The sequence below is a fragment of the Struthio camelus genome, chromosome 25, assembly GCF_040807025.1.
Source record: "Struthio camelus isolate bStrCam1 chromosome 25, bStrCam1.hap1, whole genome shotgun sequence".
NCBI classification, from domain to species: Eukaryota; Metazoa; Chordata; class Aves; order Struthioniformes; family Struthionidae; genus Struthio; species Struthio camelus.
Genome location: NC_090966.1, coordinates 4,358,100 through 4,376,623, shown reverse-complemented (window position 1 = coordinate 4,376,623; position 18,524 = coordinate 4,358,100). Strand labels below are relative to the sequence as shown.

Sequence of the window (18,524 nt, the reverse complement as noted above, 5' to 3'; positions counted from 1 at the left end):
AAAAAACCCATCCTGCTAGTAAAGGTGCCAGTAGTGAAATGTCTGCAGATAGGATAACATAATGGCTTGTGTAACGATATTCTAAGCTCCCAAAAGTTGATTTTATCTTCTTGACTGCTTTTATTCTGATAAATAGTGGGCTGAGAGGAAACACAGGAAATTAAGAGCTCCTAAATTTCACTTACAGAATGGCACAGCAAGCTAAGCATCAACCACCGATTTGTCCAGACTACCAAACGAAGTCAGAGCTCTACTTTGTGAGGAATTCAACGCTATTACTTGTGTTGAGCTTTTAAGAGTTGGCCGCCTATAGAACACTAGCATCCCTTTGTGAACTTCTATGTTTACTAAAAATATATGGAAATAGCCTCAGGTTTTTTGTTTTTTTTGAAAAGGAACACATGGTTCAACTGCCATCAACATCCCACCTCTTTTATCACTATGGCAACTATAGCAGCTGCTTACAGAGTAAAAAAGCAAATTTTGTTAGTTTCTTCTAAACAAGGTTTAGCCAGAGAGCACCACTCTATCAGCCAGCTCTCCACGGACAACGAGCAGTATTTTGATTACATTGGTCTACAAACTAGAATTCAAGAACTGCATGCAAGAAATTGAGTTTCAGCTCACTTGAGGCTTCTAGTATTGTTTAGAGTCATCCCTGAGAAGACATCAAAAAAGCCAACTTCAAGTTCTGGCTGCAGACTCCACCCTGCACACACAAAAGCTATGAAGGCTTCATCATTTAGAAAGCAATAATTGTTAGTCCATTCCTCTCCGACTGCAGGCGGATGGAAGTTAGAGCACTTGCCTCAGGCTGCCTCTTATGCCTGCTTCACACCACCAACTAGGCAATCTGTACACGCCTGTGCTCTGGAGAGGACAAAAAATAGCTATGACTGCTCACTCCCAGCTCTCAATCATCACCAGAAAAGAGAATTAATATGCCCCTACTCTGACTTTGAAAAAAGCCAATGCCTTGCTCTAAAATCCACAATTAAAGTGCAAGACTGCAATATTTGGGGGGGACAGACATGTTCTCATCTACTTCCTCCAAGAAACAACAAATAAGGGAAAAAAGAAAAAAGCAATTAAGCTTTAAATATCCACAATAGGCCAGTTGTATGTAAAGAGATCAGGGAGGCCTGATCTCTTAGCAGAGCATTTTTACTGAGGGCTTATTTCTATTAGCAAGAGACGACTGTTGCTTATCTTTATGAAGCTTGAGGAAAAAACCCAACTCTCCATCTGTTTTCCTATGGAAAGGAAGTGACATGATAGACTGAAAATACTTACAAGGTGGACATCTCTGCTTGGGACAGAGTGGATTTTTTTTTTTTTTTTTTTTAAAAACACTGCCTTATTTTTTTTAGTTGATAAGATTTCTTTCAAAATAAAAACTTTGTGTTGAGGCTTTAGAAACTGCTGTTACATTGAAACAGGCTGTTCTACAGTGGATTGGATATCAAATGTCACTTTCTAAAAGTATAAGTAATTTTGCCAGGACCCTGCAAATAATCCTGCTGTAATCATCAAATTAAAAATGAACTCCTTTCCCCCCCCCAACCTTGCTGACCTCTAAGTATTTGTAAGCTAGTGAACACTATTTTGCTGCATTAAACAACTGTTAGCAAGAACAGGTTTTTAATACTTCATAGTATATACATACATTTTCACTGAATTAACCAAAATCATCTCCATGACTAAATGAGGCTGCAACCAGTTGCTTAGGCAGCCAAATTGTATTCTAAAATAAGTTTTGGGCTGACAGTGAGGAGAACCCAATTTATCCACTGCTTACAATTCAGCTCACATGCAGTGTTTGTTTCACTTACATTATGGGTTTTTCTTTAAATTCTACATCAACGTAAAAGTCATATAGAACAACAATTGCATTCTAGAATGCAAGATACCTTCTTCGAAGGTGCTCCTGTAGATGGCACATCAATCACAGAAGAGGAGTTTGTGTAGTTTTGCAAATAGGATCCATCACCAGGGCTTGGGGTTTCTAGCGGCAAGATTCCAAAGCTTTATGAAACAAAGTGGAAGCGTCAGAGTATTAGACCATGAGAGCTGGCCTGATTCTGTTGTTAAAGCAGAGACCCAGAAGATAAAGCTTTATTTCAAAACTAGTCCATCGATTGATGTTAACCCCCCTAATATCTTACTTTCCATCTATTCTCATCTATAGATAAAAAAGATGCTTTGGTAAAAAATATTCTTATTCCTAAAATTTTAAAGCTAGAATGCTCTTAGCCTGCCTGCATAGTAACTAATACAAGAACGGCCCAAATAAGTGTTATGGCTTGTAACATAGTGCTGTTTCTTTAAATAAGACACCATGTAGGAAAGAACATGTTTAAGTGTTCTTTTAGAAGACAGCTCTTCTTCCAGAAAAACTCTTTGCACAGCTTTCCATATTAAACAGTTTGTTTCAGAGGAGAAACTCATTCATTTAAAGATTTTTCTAGTGTGAACGTTGCAACAAGCAATACACTGAATCAGAGTTCCTTTCTTCTAATCGCAGAATACCAACAGCTTCTTTAAAAAAAGAGGAGAGATGAAGAAACACTAGGGTGCAGACCAGTCACTGAAGTTGTTTAGCTTTTGCTTCTGCAGCATTACTTATAACACATTGCCAATATGGTTTGTGCTGCACATCATATTTGGAAATTCATCCCTCCTGTTTCAAATCACAGCAATAGTAGCGGAGCTAATCACAAAGAAGGTCCATCTCAAGGCCTTACCTGGGAGTTAGGGGGCTCAAAGCTGCAGGTCCCCCCAGCAAACTCCGCCCAGTTTTTGGTTTATTTTGAGCCTGTTTAGACAATATGGCAGTTCCTGATCCAAGAGGGACAGCATCTGGTGAAATTACAGCTGAGTCAATGTAAGACATGGAGGAATCCGTGTTCAGGGAGGAATATTTTGAATTGGAGGATTCCAAGTTGAGCCTATTCAACTCCTGAAAATGGAAAACAGCTGTTAGACACTCCTGCAGTGTAGTTTCTAATTAGTATTATTCACTTAAACTGGGAGGACAGCTTTAAATCTCTAAAGATTTTAGCAAAACTTACAATTGTGTCTTGTGGCGTTTCCATAAGGACAGTCTCAGGCTGTCTGTGGGATATGTTGTGATTAGATACCAATGTTGTGCAAGTGTTAGGCAGGCAGCTGCTGAAGTTTTGTAAAGATGTTAACTTAAATGTTTGGTCAGGGTCTGGTTTTTCACCTGTAAGATTGGAAGGAGATTTAACTAAGAGTTATTCCCAAGTCTACATGCTGAAGATCTGGATTGAAACAAGGAGGATAAAAGAAAGTATTTTAAAAGCGGTGTTTTTATTTCATTATTTTAAACGTCCTTACACTAAATCAGTAATGTTCTTCCATTGCTAACTGGACAATCAGTTTTATTAACAACAGACTTGCTTTAAGTTATTCTCCGAAGCAGTTATTCTGCTTAAGTTATTCTCCGAAGTTATTCTCAGCAGCATGGTTCCTAAGAGTCTACTAACTGTAGGCTGGAAAACACATGCAAACTCTAAAACTGTCTCAGTAATGCTTATTGACATAGTGAAAATGGAAGAAAGTGAGAGAGCTCTGAAGACCAGCAAATTATTTATCATTCATTATTGCTCCCCAAAACAATCTGGAAGAATTCTGCTGACATTTTCCTTACAAGTTCTGGACATGAGTAAAAATAAACCTTCCCATATGGAGATGGTAAATCAGAGAACTTGACACACTCAGAAGTGTAGAGAACGCCTTCTTCAGGGAAACAGTTCTGCCGACTTACCTATTTCACATAGTGATTCAAAAGGGGACCAGAGGAAAGGATTTAAACTAAGGCTCTTTTGGTAACATTCTGATCCTTTGGCAAGCCGATCCGTCTTGCTGCAAAAAGAATGCAACAGTTAAGGGAAACATAAGAACAGCACTTTTGTTCAAGATAGCTTTCCAGTAGAGTTGAAAAACAAAAACACGTTGAGAGCCACAGCGACATTCCTAACTTTTTAAGCCTCAGAAAGAGAGCAATATTGAGTTGTTTTCAAGTTATCTGAAGTATTTACAGGCAGATGAAAGTCATTTAGATTCACGGTTTCCCCCCATTACTGTACTTAAGTGCTAGCGTATACTAAGAAAGAATCCAAGAAATCCTCTATTGCTATTTATATTAACCTCTGTTCACATTTACAAAAATCTTTCTTGTATCTAAGCAAAAGCAAAATACTTAAATATGTAAAGTTACTCTGACAGGCATCAGTAAGTTGGAAGACTCCGCAACATTTTACTTTGAAGAATACAGCTATTCATCTTTAAAACAGATAACAGGAAATCAAAATGGTAACACTGAGGAACAGGCCTTGAGAGTTTCACTTAGAAAAGCACGCAGAACAAGCCCCAGATTATTAAAAGTGACTCCCGGATTGCGTGCTTAGCAACCTGGAAAAGAGGCCTTTACGTTTTCAAGCACTCAGCAGCTCTGTGTGAAAGACACACTATGCTTGCGTTCCGAGTTAGTTAGCTTCCATAATAATCTATCTGCACCTATCCTACTCTGAAGCTGCTCAGGCTATGCAACCTAGAGCGAACTGAAGCCAGTGGTGACCAAAAGTTTCTTGGCTAAGGTTTGGCAAAATCAATAGGCGTGCTTTAAAAGACAAAATAAAAAGCAACTTTACCAATAGACATGTCCCAGTAAGGAGAGTGTAAAGCATGCAGAGTCTCCAAACTCCGTAACAATGTCATCATGGCTTTTCTGTTTATTCAACACTCCACCAGACAAGATCTGCTCTCCTTCTGCGAGCCTTTTTAAAAAACAAGAGGTTTAGAGGGGTTACAAGGCTCACAGTATTGGTAGTCCAGTGTTTTCACCCTGCTGCAAACAAAAACAGAAATCCATTGTCAGTGTTCACAAGTTTCAAATCACATCCAAACTAGTTCCTAAAAAATACATTTAAAATAAGTGATTGGTTCCTTTAGTAACACGGAGGGATGCAGTATTCTGAGGTGGAACATCTCTACTGGGGTGTGGGAGTAGCCACTCGCACCACTCAAAAAACAGAAACACATAACGCAAGATTATTTTTGCAAGAGTGCCTGACCTTAGGTAGAACACTAAAAGAAAGGGGTGGAGGAAAAAAAAAAAATCTTCTAGTCACTTCATTTTTGAAGGCCTTTCACCTAGTAGCAAGCTAAGGCAACAATTGGGAAATCAAGCCAAGCCAAGCAACAAAGGCATCCTATTAGGTTCCACGCATTCAGTTCTTAAGATCCAGTACTGAGATATGGCACAAACTTTGGATTTTAATGCCTTGGTTTCTTACAAGAGAAGGGCTCGAAAGGAGAGCAAAGGCTTAGCTTGCATCTACTACACCTGCAGCGAGCAACACTGCTCATTGGGATGCATCACCTTATCAGGCTTGAAAATTTTAAACAGCCTCTTTTGAGGGGAAGGAAGGAATTTCTCTGGCATTTCAAACTGAAACCTGCATAAACAAATCTCCTTTTCTCCCCTCCATGTGAAGTTACGCTGGTATGTAGATGCTTCTTTCAGTGTAGACTGTTCCCACAAGAAAATAAGGGCACATTTATACAGATGTGACTGAAATAATGTCAGTGATAGTTAAATTTAACAACTTCTACAGAAAAGAAAATTTTCTTTAGAAAAAGTTTGTTTTTGTGATTTTTAACAATCCCATGCATCTAACTGAAATCTGTTCAGAAGCTACAAAGTCTGGGGTGTGTGTGTGTAAGAGGAAGGGGGAGAGAAAGAATGACCAGCTCCAAGCTTATTCCACAGGGACCTTTCCAAGTAGAGCATTAACATTATTTCCAACTCAACAGAAAACACAGCGTGGAAGCCTGTATCCTAATAACTCCAGAAGCGTTAAAATAACTCCAGAACCCAACAAGTCAAGATATCCCCGATATTCCAGAGAAGTTGAACTTTTTTTTGTTGCCCAAAGAAGGCCACTTGTAAACGTCTCTCTACCAAAGACCTTGTTTTTAACAACTCTGGAGAGAACCTCACAGTATTTCAAGTTTTTTGAAAAAAAGGGTTTTGCGTCCCTTGCTCCCTCACCCACTCCATTCTGCAGACGTGATATATACCCTTATTACCAAACTCTCAGGGCATTAGGGCCTGTACCTTAAACATCATCATTTATATGCTCTTGCTGTTAGACAGACTCCAGAGAACCAGCAAGATACCTTGACAGTGCTATGTCTCTGTTTATGTGCTGTTTTCACTATCAAAATTTTCTTGGGTGCGGACTTAAGGTTTTTAGTAAGATTTCTGTCTGCCATCTTCCCCCCCCCCCCCAATGAATAAGTAATGGGCAAAGAGGAGGCTGTTCACTGTCTTAGGGGTAGCAGCCTGTTAAATTCACACTAGAAACACTTGATGAAATAAGTCAAGGTAATGCAGTTAGGAGGAGAGGAAAAAAAAAGAAAGTATTAGAGAGACAAAACCAAAACAAGCACTTCCCATACTGGTCTCCTTCAGTCTTCTCAGCATCAGCTTTCCACCCCTCTCCCCACACAGTTTTGACAACTCCTTTGTAAGTTATTCAATACCTTTTTAGGTGTTTCCTGCAATATGAGCTAATGTTGGTTAGGTCCATATCTGAAAGCAAAATGAACTACTTATAATACTCTTTCAATTTGAAGGATCAATGAATTACTAGTTTATGCAACGTGATAGCTTTCAAAGAGAAATTCAAACAAAAACATGCATTTGTAACATTGCAACAGAACATAACGGGTTTACTCACTTGCTGAGGTCAACACAACATTTTGCAAGCAGGTATTTACACTGTGGGGTAGTACAGCTATGTCCCTTCAGAAGCCTGTATGCTTTATATGCCTTTCCTGAGCGGTAGTAACATGTTGCCAGTAAAAACAGTGCTTCTTCTGAATGTACTAAAAAACAAAAAGAGGAAAACACTCACTCATCTCTCTCTCTTTCCTTTTTTTTTTTAAAAAACCATCTTGATGCACGCAGTTGAGAGGTAAAAGGCAGCTAACAATAAGATGCAAAAAACCCAAGTACTGATGTTTCAGATTGAGATGTACTTCCTTTATTAGTCAGCATATAGTGAACTTCAACATGCAACAGTCTTGTATAGCCAGATCAACTCTTAACATCTACTGTTGCAAGAGAACTTTGATCCTTCTGGCTACCCCATCTAAATGTGTTATTTGCCAGCTTGTTAGAATAACAGCAAGTCAGGCAAAGTGAAGCTGTGATTCCCAGTACAACAGAACTGCTTTAACAACTTGTTGGCCACAGCGAGACTTGGCTCAGAATATTATCACAAAACATTTCCTAGTAACACTTTGCACTAGTTTAAGCAGTGCAGAAACACTGGCACAATGATATCTGTCAGGAAGCAAAAGAACTTTTAAGCAGGGAGCATCAATTTCAGCCAAAGTAGCTTAATTAAGAGTTTTAATCCCAATTTCAAAGGGACTTTTCCTATTTCTGTTTTTACTTGTTATTTTTCCTGAAGATCTTGATTGTACATTTTCACATGACTTAAAGCAAATTTTATGATTTTAATTACTATTAAAGCAGATCAATTTCTAGTCACATCTAGTCCTAACATTAAATCTAGTCCTTTTTGCTTCCTACACCCATTTTTTTGGGGGGAACATTGCTCAACGTTACCTTTCAGATGCTTTATTTATGTAAGGAAGCAGTGATAAGGACAAGTTTTCCTGGAAATCCTCTCCAAGCTTAGCCCTGACAGGTTTCTAAATTCTGAATGAAGTAGTCATCTTCAGGAAGATGAATCTCTACCTAAACTGAAAGCTAGAGTAAGCAAGATGGAAGCATTTCTCTATGACAGAAACAGAAAGTATTTAGATGCATCTGTTTCAACATTTCTTCCGTAGCAGAGAGAGTGTTCCATCGCAGCACAGGATATATTCAGAGCTTGACTTTGCACCCAATTTAAGACTGACATCAGCTTTGCTGATTTTACTTGATTATAGCATAAAGGACAGACAGCAGCTAACCCCTGAAGTAACTTTAAAACTTAACTGCACAATTGGAAACTGGAAATTAAAACACCAGAGAACACACATTTGTGAAGCAACTGGGAGCACTACCATGCTGATACGCTAATTCTACTGTTAAGCTAGCGATGGCGTGAAATATCGGTACGTCTTCATTTTAGCTCCCTTTCCTGGCCTTTAAGGAAAGAAATATCCCGGTATAGTCACCGATTATGTACATCCATGGCATTTTACTCTATTCTTTGTACTTCCCAAAAGTTACTCTTAAATCACTGACATGCAACAAGCTATTTTACATCAGAGAAAGGCTGTCTATAAAGGCAAGCAATTTAAAACTTGAACAATTTCAAAACACATTAATTTATGCTTTTCAGAATGCACTACCATGCAGATGGAATTCAGCATTAAAAAACCACCATATAATTATGATGGTTCTTCACCTAGCTACATGGGACTCCTTAGAAAAATCAGTATATAAAACGAGTGTTGTACAAAAGCCATCTGGGCAGCCTGCTCAAGTCTTTTGCTACACTGAAAACAGACTAAAGTTTGTGTTTAAATCAATCAAAATCAAATACATTAAAAAAATATAAATAAATCAAAAATAAGAATTCGTGCTTGTCAAATCAATTCTTTCATCCACTACCTTAACACACTTCAAGAGTCCTTGGAAATTAGGAAGCCACAAGTTTCCACAAAGACACCAACTGCAGGTGAGCAAAAAAAGTTTTTTCAGGGCAAAAACCTTGTGACCATTATGGAATCGCTGTATTTAGGTTCAATAGCTTCTGCTCTGCAGTATAACTACTTATTTTAACCAGAAATCAAATGTTTTGTTAGTAGTTAACTACATGAGAGAACACTTTGTGTTCTCTAAGCGCTGCTGGCCACCCAAAAGAAGCTGAGATATTCTTGCAGAATATTACTCTCCAAAGATAAGGTCATTGTATCAGGCTGTGTATTTTCTCTTGGTTTCAACAAAAAGGGGATGCTCTTTGTTTCTATAGCCTTGGTAATTTCCTTCAACCTAGCATTTTCCTGTATCTCACAACATACTGTATTCAGGGTAAGTTTGTCATCCTTAAAAACTATTTCCTTTATATACAGCTTGACGGCAACCCTAAGGCTCCCATAATATTCCACGCATTTCTCATTTGAGCACCAGCTGGAAGAGCCCACATTTCTTGGGTAATCTTGCCAAGGCAAGAGGAAGAAAGTCCTTATTTCTCAGAAGTTAGATGTGTGCTTCCAGTGTTAAACAGTGCATTATGGGCACGTCAGGCAGTATGCTGTAGAAAAGGAAACATTTCATTGCAAAACATAGAGCATGAAACAGACAGAATGTTTTAATTAGTGTTATAAGCTCAAGTTTTGTTTAGCATGAAAAGATTCAAATGTGTATTATTCAGCTTAAGGCTTTATTTTCCATGTTAGTGATTAGGGGATAATATCTTTCAAGATAGAGAGGAAAAAGAAAAGCTGAATATCAGTATCAAGGAGAAAGAAGTAGAGAAGGAAAAAAGCTTATCTGAAGCCATAGAGGAAGAGATAAGAAAGAAAAGGACTAAAGCACAAGAAAATGGTATTTGAAAGACCCGAGAGAAGTAGAGATTTGTGTTACCGCCACCTGCTTAGTATCCAAGCTATATCATAGATCTGGCAGCATTACAATGAGGTAACAATTAACAAGAATAGAATTGGAGGCATCTATTCCATTTTATATGTTCTCACTATCACCATCTCACTTTCACTTTATACATATCTCCCATCATCACAAGATTCATTCAGCTATCACACCAATCAACACATCAGAACAGGATTATTGGTGAAGCTAGATTTCAATATCAAGAAAGTTTGCAGAATTTCCTCAAGTCCCCTCCTGAAAAACATGCAGTTCTTAAGACAATTTAAAAAGAACCACACAAACAGAAACTCCCCCAAAAACCCAACTCCCCCATCTGACACCATATAACAGACCACTGGAAACTAAATTACACTTAAGCACTTGACTCCAAGTCTAATTTTTCTTCTCCTGGAAAAGGTGGTTGTACTCTAAAATAACATTGCTATTGTTACAAGACTTGGTTTTTCAACCTAATTGTGAAGCATTCTTCTGCTTTCCCCAGGCAGAAAGAAATTAACTTTTACTGCCACAGCAACTGGTAGAGGACAAAGCAGAACCAGAGGCTTAAAATCCTAAATCAAAATTAAAAAAAAAAACAAACCCAAAACAAAAATAAAAACCAACTTCACTTTTGCAAAGTACACACCTTCTGCATATAATCTTTCTGCGAGGAACACTGCATCACGGTAAGCATAGTGGTTAAGTGCCTGCCATATAGCAGCCTGTAAAACAAGAAAATAAATCATTTCAATTATTAGTAAGGAGATTTAAAATTCTAACTTAGCACAAATGTCATTAACAGTCTAAGAATATAACCGGCACTCACTTGTTATGGTACACAATCATCTATAAGCCTCAGCCAAGATGCTCTGAAATAGTGGGGAATACTTCCACTCATTACTGAGTTTGTGTTGTGCATAACTGGGCATGGATTATTGCAAACTAGCACCAAATTATAACATATTAAGAAAAGGTGAGAACAAAAACATCCCTCAGTTGGTTACTAGAGGATTTGGTTTTGCTCTTACCTCTTTGCAATGCCTGAATTCACATTGGGGGGGGGGGGGGGGGGGGAAAGAAAAGCAAGCTGCAGTACCCAACCTGTTTTTAAAGACACTGTGCACAAACTCATTTTAGCTGTCTCGAGATATGACAAACTGAAAACCAGCAGGACTGGGAACCATGCCAGGGTCCGAGGCTGTCAAAAACAGACTGCTGTTGATTAAGCCTGTTAGGTATATAGCCTTTTCCTTGATGAGACATCAGTGTTCCTTTAAGAACCAAGATGAACGTGATCCACTGCTTTTTTGTTGTGATGTTTTGCGTAGGTCTTCGCTTACCAGTCACCTCTTTACTGCCGCTGATTAGGGCTGTGAAATATCACATAAGAACGCATGAAGTGGAATGAGACGGACAAACGGACATACGCAGACATACACGAAGGCAAATTACTTCTGCGCATTGCTCGTATTTGCCCATATCTGGTCAAAAACAGCCACCTGCCTAACCGTACTCATCTTCCTTTTTCATCGATGAAATTAGAGTTTGCTGTTAATATGTTAGTAATCAAGAGGCCTCAAAAGAGGGTAGCGTTCTAATGAAATGCAAGTCAAGTATAGGCGTGTACATACTGTGTACACCATTAATTTAAAGCAGTGTCATAATTACTTGCATTGTTGTCATTATTAGCAGAGTTAAAAGCGAGAGCTGTCCAGCAAAAGAACCGAGTAGGGTACGGAAGTTTCACAACAAACACGACCAGGTTCACTTGCCTCAGATCCGACTAGAAACTGTTGTTATCTTTAAGAAAAGAAGTTTTTTCCCATCCCACCCCTTTAACATCTGTTTGGTCTTTCCTTCCCACACCTATTAAAGGCTGCGGCGTGCTCGCTAAGCTGGGTTTGTTTTCTGAGGTGAGATGGATTGGTATCGGCGCTGCAACTCCTTCCCATCTGGCAGTCTTGCAAAGCCGTTTCCCATAAGCTAGCAAACAGCCATTTTGCAGTAGTTTTGTCATTACGGATCCAAACAAGATTCGAACTTATGAACTCAAGGCTCTGTGGCCTAATATTTCTCCAGTGTTTAAAAGCAACTGAAGACAAGAACAGAAACCAGCTTCTGATAACGTATCAGACGCTCATCTCTTCCAAAGCTAATGATGTAGCACCCAGTAATGCTATTCCCAGCAGGAAAAGCAAGTGCCAACTTATTTAAAAAAACATTTCCAACATCACATACAGTTACATGTACCATATGCTACTTCTTCCAACACAAACTCGACAAACTCGGGGTGTGAAAAATGTGCGAGTTCTCTTCACAGGAAGCCTACACAGTCTTTATGAACAGTACACATCAGAGTTTCTAATTACTATATAGAATATTATATACAAAAATCTCTCCAGAGATCACTATTTTCTTCCATCAGTATATTTAAAAGTCAACAGGTACTTTTAAGCCCCTCTGAAAGTCTTAAAAAAAGGTTTGTTTGTTTTTTTTTCTCCTTAGTTTGCTATACTGTGAACACCTTATTTCTCTCCAGTTGCATTCCACACTTACGACAGCTTCAGCCACAGAGTCTGCCTGAAGCGATTACTCCGCTTCGCCTTAAAAAGCTGCAAGGCCATATATTGTTCTGCACCCCTCAAACAGCATGGTATAGGAAGTACAAGACAGAAGAAGTATATTCAAATCTTTGAGACTACATCCAAGTTAGAGCAGCCCCTAGGTTTCCTTTTGCTCTCCAAAGCTCTTCCTTTCTTCTACCGAGTCACAAGAGACATTCAGGTGAACCTGTCCAGGCTGTGCTATCTTCAGGTTAAAAATAGTTGTCTTTACACGGTGGTAACTCAGCGTGCTTACAAGACAAAGGGGCAGAGCAGGGGACGGTGGTGATGAAGTCAATGTTATTCAAATTCTCAAACAAGAGCAGGTTGCCAGAAGCAAAGTCTTGCTAAAGCTGAGAAAGGACACCAGTTATTTTTGTCTATGTCACAGTCACATTATAGAAGTTATACTATGTACTGGCTCAAAGAACCATTGCTGCTAAGCAGTATCCCAGTGAAAGCAAAAAGTCAACTGGTAGACTCCATGTTATATACTTTTTCGTTTCAAGATGACAATTATTGTAAGTTGGAATCATGCCTTCGAAAGATAAACTCTGAAGACTGCATCCTTGCATATACTGTCCTGCAATAACAGGAAGGGGGAAGGAAGGAGGCAGGCAATCAGCCATACCTGTGCAGTAATTGTTTTCTATGAGAACAGCAGAATTCTCAATTACAATTTTGTCTCAAGCTACTGCAAAAGAAGATTTCTTGTGCACCTTTCAGGAAGCAAGTTTTGAACAGGAATGCCAATCTCTAACAGCAGTAATTTAGTTTATTCTAGTTCATTGCATCTATACAGCATTAGTGGCTTCGAGAGAACTGGGAGACTCCCAGGCACGCACATGACAACCGTTAAACCAGTGCATTCTAGGATATTTAAAGAAAACCCACAAACAAACAAAATTCAACTGAACTCCAGGAAGAGCGGTCTAAGGCAAAAACTTGGGGGGCATTTATCCAATGAAAACTATTTAATCCCAAAAGACTTTTTAGAGTAGGACTAACCAATACAACTGTACCACTTGGCTTCTTTCCTGTGGTAGGGATCAGATTTTATATGGGATCCGTCAGTTCAGACCCAAAGAAATCTCCTCAGGACCATGCAAAAACTCAGATGTTTTGGTTGCAATATCTGTTCTCGGGGCTACAAATAATTATGGACAGGAGGGAAGCTTGAAGCAGTTCAGCAAAGTTGTATTTTAACATGCCTTCCAGAGCAGATAAACCTCCAGGTCCTAGTTTCCCTAGTTTTCTGAGCATATGCGTTAGCTTGTAAATGCAAAGCGAATAGGGAACTCCTAAACTACCGTACCAGCTACAACTCAGTGGCAAAGCATCCTCAGAGAGAAAAAGCAAGAAAGTAAAAGCCTATCCAGACAGGTCCATCTTCTACCCAGAAAATCCTGTGCGTTGTCCAAGAGTCACTTTGCAGCTAAAGCCAAGATCTCTCTCAAAAAATTGAGGTTCTCTTTGACAGTTACATGACCTTGGAAATTATGTTCAAAGCTTTATAGCCTATTAACAAGCCCAACAATCACTTCCTACCACAATTTAAGACTTGTTCAGAGGGGGCAGAGGGGAGGAGAGAACTTTCAGTGACACTTGCTGCATTTACTAGTTACGGAAAGTCTATCCATTAAATAATTGAACACTGAGATACTAACAGTACAGGTATACAGCCATAACAGCAACACAGCCTTGGAGTTAAAGCATCACTCAAGTGGATCTCAGCAGATGATTACCTTGAACAGTTAAAGTCTAAGAAAACCATTTGTTTTCAGGATGTTTTTCAGAAATATTTTAAAAGGCATTCAATCTGCTTCTCAGCACATGGGATAAATGGCTTTATGTTTGAGTTGAAGAGTTTTAATTGACCACAACAGGAAGTACAGTAGGGGTCTGTTCTCTACTTAAACTCTGGCACTTTTATTCATATTAAGGGTACGTGTGCGTAAGGGGAAGCCTAACCAGTGAACTGGAAGCTTTTCAGGACAAGAACTTCATATACTTAAGACCCAACATTTACAAGGCAACATACACACAGAGATTTCATTGTTTATCTGCCACAGTTCGCATATTACGACTGTAAGGATGACAGTTTTTCCTGGAATGACAAACCCTGTAGACATTTGCAAGCCTGGGAGAGAAGAGACAACTAGACAGGAGAAATCTCTGGAAGGACAAAAAAAAAAAAAAAAGAAGTACCACCACCACCTTTTACAAAAATATTGTTAAACACACAACAACAGTCAACCAGAGATAAGTACTTGTAATTTTCAGTTCCCATTAAGGCTGGAGTACAACAGACTTCATTTTGCAGTATGAATTTAGATTGAGACTGATCACTGGACACATTACATCAATAACACAATAAATATGAGCTGTTTTGGAAAGTCACTGTAATATAGCGGTCCAGTCCCCACACCGCTGCCCCATCCATCCCCAAGAAAGACTACAGGTGACCAAGGCAGCCAGGCTTCTGTCAAGTCACCAGCACAGAATGGGGAAGCAAGCAACTAAAAAAAAAAAAAAAAATCTGTTGGAGGGCAGAAAAGGAGTGAGCATGTTTAGGAACAGAAATTCATTCAAGCACAGTCAGGACCTGGGGAAAACTCAAATGTTGACTTCGTTTTGGAGGGTGCACTGGTTACTTCCCTGCCACTGAAAGGAGCAGTGGGACCAAGGCTACAGCTACCAATAAATCCCACACTTACTAGTACTGCTGTAAGCATAGAACAGCAGCAAGGCAGACAGTAGTAGAACCACTGACCAAAGAATTATTTGGCATTTCAAAGTAGATGGAGTCAAAATGGATATATTCAATCTAGCAAAGCCCCATCAAAACATATTCAAAACATATTGGTAAGTGCTCAAGTATGGAGAATGTCATTAGATAGGTCTCTACATTTCTGAGAGAAAATAAGACTGCGCTTTTCTGCTAGGGAAGTCTCAGAACAACAGATTATTTTCCACTTGGTTAGTCTAATTAGCACAGTACCGGAAACATTAACTATTGTTTCCTGTCATTCACTCCAAAATACACATTCTTCCTTTTCTATTGTAAATGTTTTCCTAGAATACCCAACTGATGCAAAACAGCAGTCCAGCTCCAGCATCACCGCAACAGCTTGAGTACAACCACTGCAGAAGAGGAACCAGCTGGCTGCAAGCATTTCCAGCACCCCATTGACTGCTGCTCTCAGAGCAGACCAACAGAACAACAGCACCAAGGGCACAAACCCCTGCTCTGCAGCAGCAGGGCCATCACTGCCACCATTTTGCATGGACAGGGTCAAGAGAGCAAGGTGGTCTTCCACAGAAATCTTTCTTCCCCCTGATCTTCTTCTCATTAAAGGAAGGGAGGAGAGCCATAAGCAATGATTTCACTCTGTTCATTACAGTACAGAATTCCTGTACTAACAAAACACAGCGAGAGGTTCTTCACCTATCAAGGGAAAAAGTGTTAGAAAAGCCAAAATACAAAAGGAAAAAGAGGCATGAAAAAGAAGAGCAGTTAATGGAAGATTACAGAAAGGCTGAAGCAATGTGCATATAGGAAAGGTGGAAAGAGGAAGCAACTTCTTTAGTTTATGAATCCTGTGTTTTGGATGGGAAGACTAAACCAAGGGTGGGAAGTCCACCAGGAGAATTGCAATTAGACTAAAATATGGTAGGGAAACGATGACATTTACGTTATTTTCTCTTCCAGGTCTCCTATCAGTCTGACGATACCAGCTCCTGGGGAATAAGGCACGTCCTTCATTCGCACGACACATACAGAGCCAAGCACACCGTGAGCATTTAATAAAAGGGAAACGGCAGCAAATGCCGACAGGTAAGCGAGATGGAGAGAGCAGCATCAACAGGTCTCCCGGGGGATCCAGGGGGTGGGGGGGAAGCAGAGGGGCCTCTTCTGGAAGCAGACTTGGCTGCGGCGCTGCAGGCGCCCGACACCTCCTGCGGGGGGGGGGACACCGGGCGGGGATCCGGAGGGGCCCGAGCACCCCCTGGGGGCGGGGGAAGCCCGTCCCTAGGGTCGCCCGGAGGGCAGAGGAAGCCCAGCAGCCCCACGGCGGCTGGAGGGTCCCAACGGGCAGGGCAGAGGCGCCCTGCGGGCCGGGCCCCGCTCGCACCGCCGGCGGCCGCGGCAGAGGGGCAGCCCCGGGGCCCGCAGCCCCCGCCGGGAGCGGGCCGAGGAGGGCAACGGGGATCCCCCGCGGCAGGAGAGGGCCCGGCGGCCGCGAGGCCCCCGCGGCGGGACCGGTTCCCCCCACTAGGCCAGGCCGGGCCGGGCCGGGCCTTCGGGCCTGAGCGCGGCGGCGAGCCCGAGCCCGTGCCGCCCAGGGGTCGGTACCTGGACGGGTTCCTGCAGCACCGTCATCCTGCTCCCCCGACCTCCGCCTCCTCGTCGCCGAGCCCGGAGCGCGGCGGCCCCGGCCCCGCCTCAGTGCGTGTCCCGGCGGCGGCGCGGCCCGGCCCGGCCCCTGCTCATTTAAACTCCCAGCGACCGTTACCGGGGCAGGCGGCGGGGAGGGAAGGAACGAGGCCGGCCAAGCGCCCGAGTCCGCCCGAAGCTGGCGGCGGAAACACCCGAACGCGCTGGCGGAAATAGCCGAAGCTGGCGGCGGAAAGAGCCGAGCGCTGACGGAAAACAGCTGGGAAAGCCCCCGCTCGTCGGCGAGGCGGAAGAGCCCGAGCCGGCGGAACCGCCCGAGCGCGGCCGGAGATTGCCGAGCGGCGCGGCGGGGCGGGGCGGGGGCCGCAGGGGGGAGGGAGGGCGGGAGGCGGCCGGGAGCGGGGGGGGCCTGGCGGCGCTGAGGCGCGGCGGGGCCGCTCGGTGCTTCCCCCCTCTCCCCCCGGCAGGATCCGGTTACGACCCGCTCGGTTGTTTCCCTCAGAGCCTCCCTGGCGGCTGCTGCCTCAGGCCTGCAGCCCCCGCCGGGTTAAATTAAATTAAAAGCTGCCGGTAGAGCGGGTGGGCAGCGCCGTTCCCGCCCGGGCCGCGGAGGGGGGAAGCGCTCCTGCCGCGGGCTACCGGCTCCCCCAGGTGCCTGTAGCCCGGGCAGCCCCGAATAGCGTATTTACAAGTTTGTAGTCGCTCCGATAAATCTGCAGGTGTTTGCTTTCAGGGTGTAGGCGGCTTGGCACCCACAGGCAAGGCGTTCTTCGCTCCCTGACCGGAGAGGAGCGAGAAAATGGGTCACGGAGCAGTGCTTCCCCCTAACATGGAGGCCCGGCTGACCGTGGGGTCGGGCGCCCAAGGCCATGGGCGCCGCCGGTGCGATCCGGTGCAGCCTAATGGCCTTCGGCCGCGCGAGCCGACGGGGCCGGTGGTGTACGTACGCGGGCACGCAGCTTAGGGCTCCGTTCAAGGCCCACAGCGCGTCCTCTTCGGCCCCGTCTCGGCCTCGCCGCCCTGCCCTGAGCTGCTGATAGCTCCTCCGGGCCAGAGCTGGCTCCGTCCGGCTCTTCATTTCACAGGGACAGCGCCGACTCCCCCGAAACTCAGACCATCTTTGGTGTGCGTCTCCGTCTTATCGCAAGCTGAGGAGATACGGCCATAGGCTCTCCTTGGGCCGGGGGGTTATTTTTACCTCTCCTTGGAGTGCCCTGGGCTCGGAGTGAAGCGTCGGGCTATAAAAGGGCACAGCGTTGACTATCGTCTTGGGACACTCAGGTTCCTCTGGCCCTGACGTGCCGTTTCTGCGTGCGGGGACGCTCGCAGGTGTCCGCAGATGCTTTTTATAAATGTCCGCGGGACTAAAACCGCCAGCTCGTAGGGCTTTTTCAGTGGCAGAGGCAGGTGGTGGGGCAGCGAACGTACCTGGGGCAGCTGGACAAACAGGGCTGCCAGTTGGCATCCTCAGGACGGCTTTGCTTAGCAGTTGTGTCCTGCCTGTCAGGATGCCCAAACGGCCAAGCACGTGAAGGTTACACCAACAACCTGGTCAAGGGTGTGAATCCACCCTCCTCTTCCCTTTGCCCCTCACCGCCCCACAGCGAGGACTTGTATGCAGGGCTGATTTCGACCAACGGAGGTGGCAGGGCATGAAAAGACGTAGGTTTCCACTACACCTGCTAAGTGCATCATTCCAACCGGTCTGGGTATAAATCAGCTCCACTTTATCCCAAAAGAAACAGAACAGGTCCCCCAAAGGGATGGGTGATTGTCTCTATCCCTGAGGGCACTTCAAAGGCTGGATTTCACGGCACTCATGTTTTATCTCATTCTCTCGCTCTTTTCCCTGCCGCTCTCTTACTGTCTGTCTCTTTGCAAG

At 43.1% G+C, this 18,524-nt stretch overlaps 1 protein-coding gene across 4 annotated transcripts in view; it reads right to left on the bottom strand.

The window, feature by feature from the left end:
* CDC27 (cell division cycle 27) overlaps positions 1-16,825 on the bottom strand; it is a 31,865-nt gene extending 15,040 nt beyond the window's left edge. For 2 of the 4 annotated variants that reach the window (XM_068919064.1, XM_068919065.1), the window contains exons 1-8: positions 16,601-16,825; positions 10,287-10,362; positions 6,771-6,918; positions 4,677-4,802; positions 3,791-3,888; positions 3,072-3,226; positions 2,745-2,959; positions 1,911-2,025 (exon numbers count right to left, since the gene is read on the bottom strand). In XM_068919064.1, the coding sequence (XP_068775165.1) occupies positions 1,911-2,025; positions 2,745-2,959; positions 3,072-3,226; positions 3,791-3,888; positions 4,677-4,802; positions 6,771-6,918; positions 10,287-10,362; positions 16,601-16,627 (960 nt within the window). In that variant the 5' untranslated portion in view covers positions 16,628-16,825. The remainder of the gene's footprint in view (positions 1-1,910; positions 2,026-2,744; positions 2,960-3,071; positions 3,227-3,790; positions 3,889-4,676; positions 4,803-6,770; positions 6,919-10,286; positions 10,363-16,600) is intronic. The other 2 variants (XM_068919062.1, XM_068919063.1) reach the window with 1 other exon arrangement.
* Positions 16,826-18,524: the final 1,699 nt, after the last annotated feature.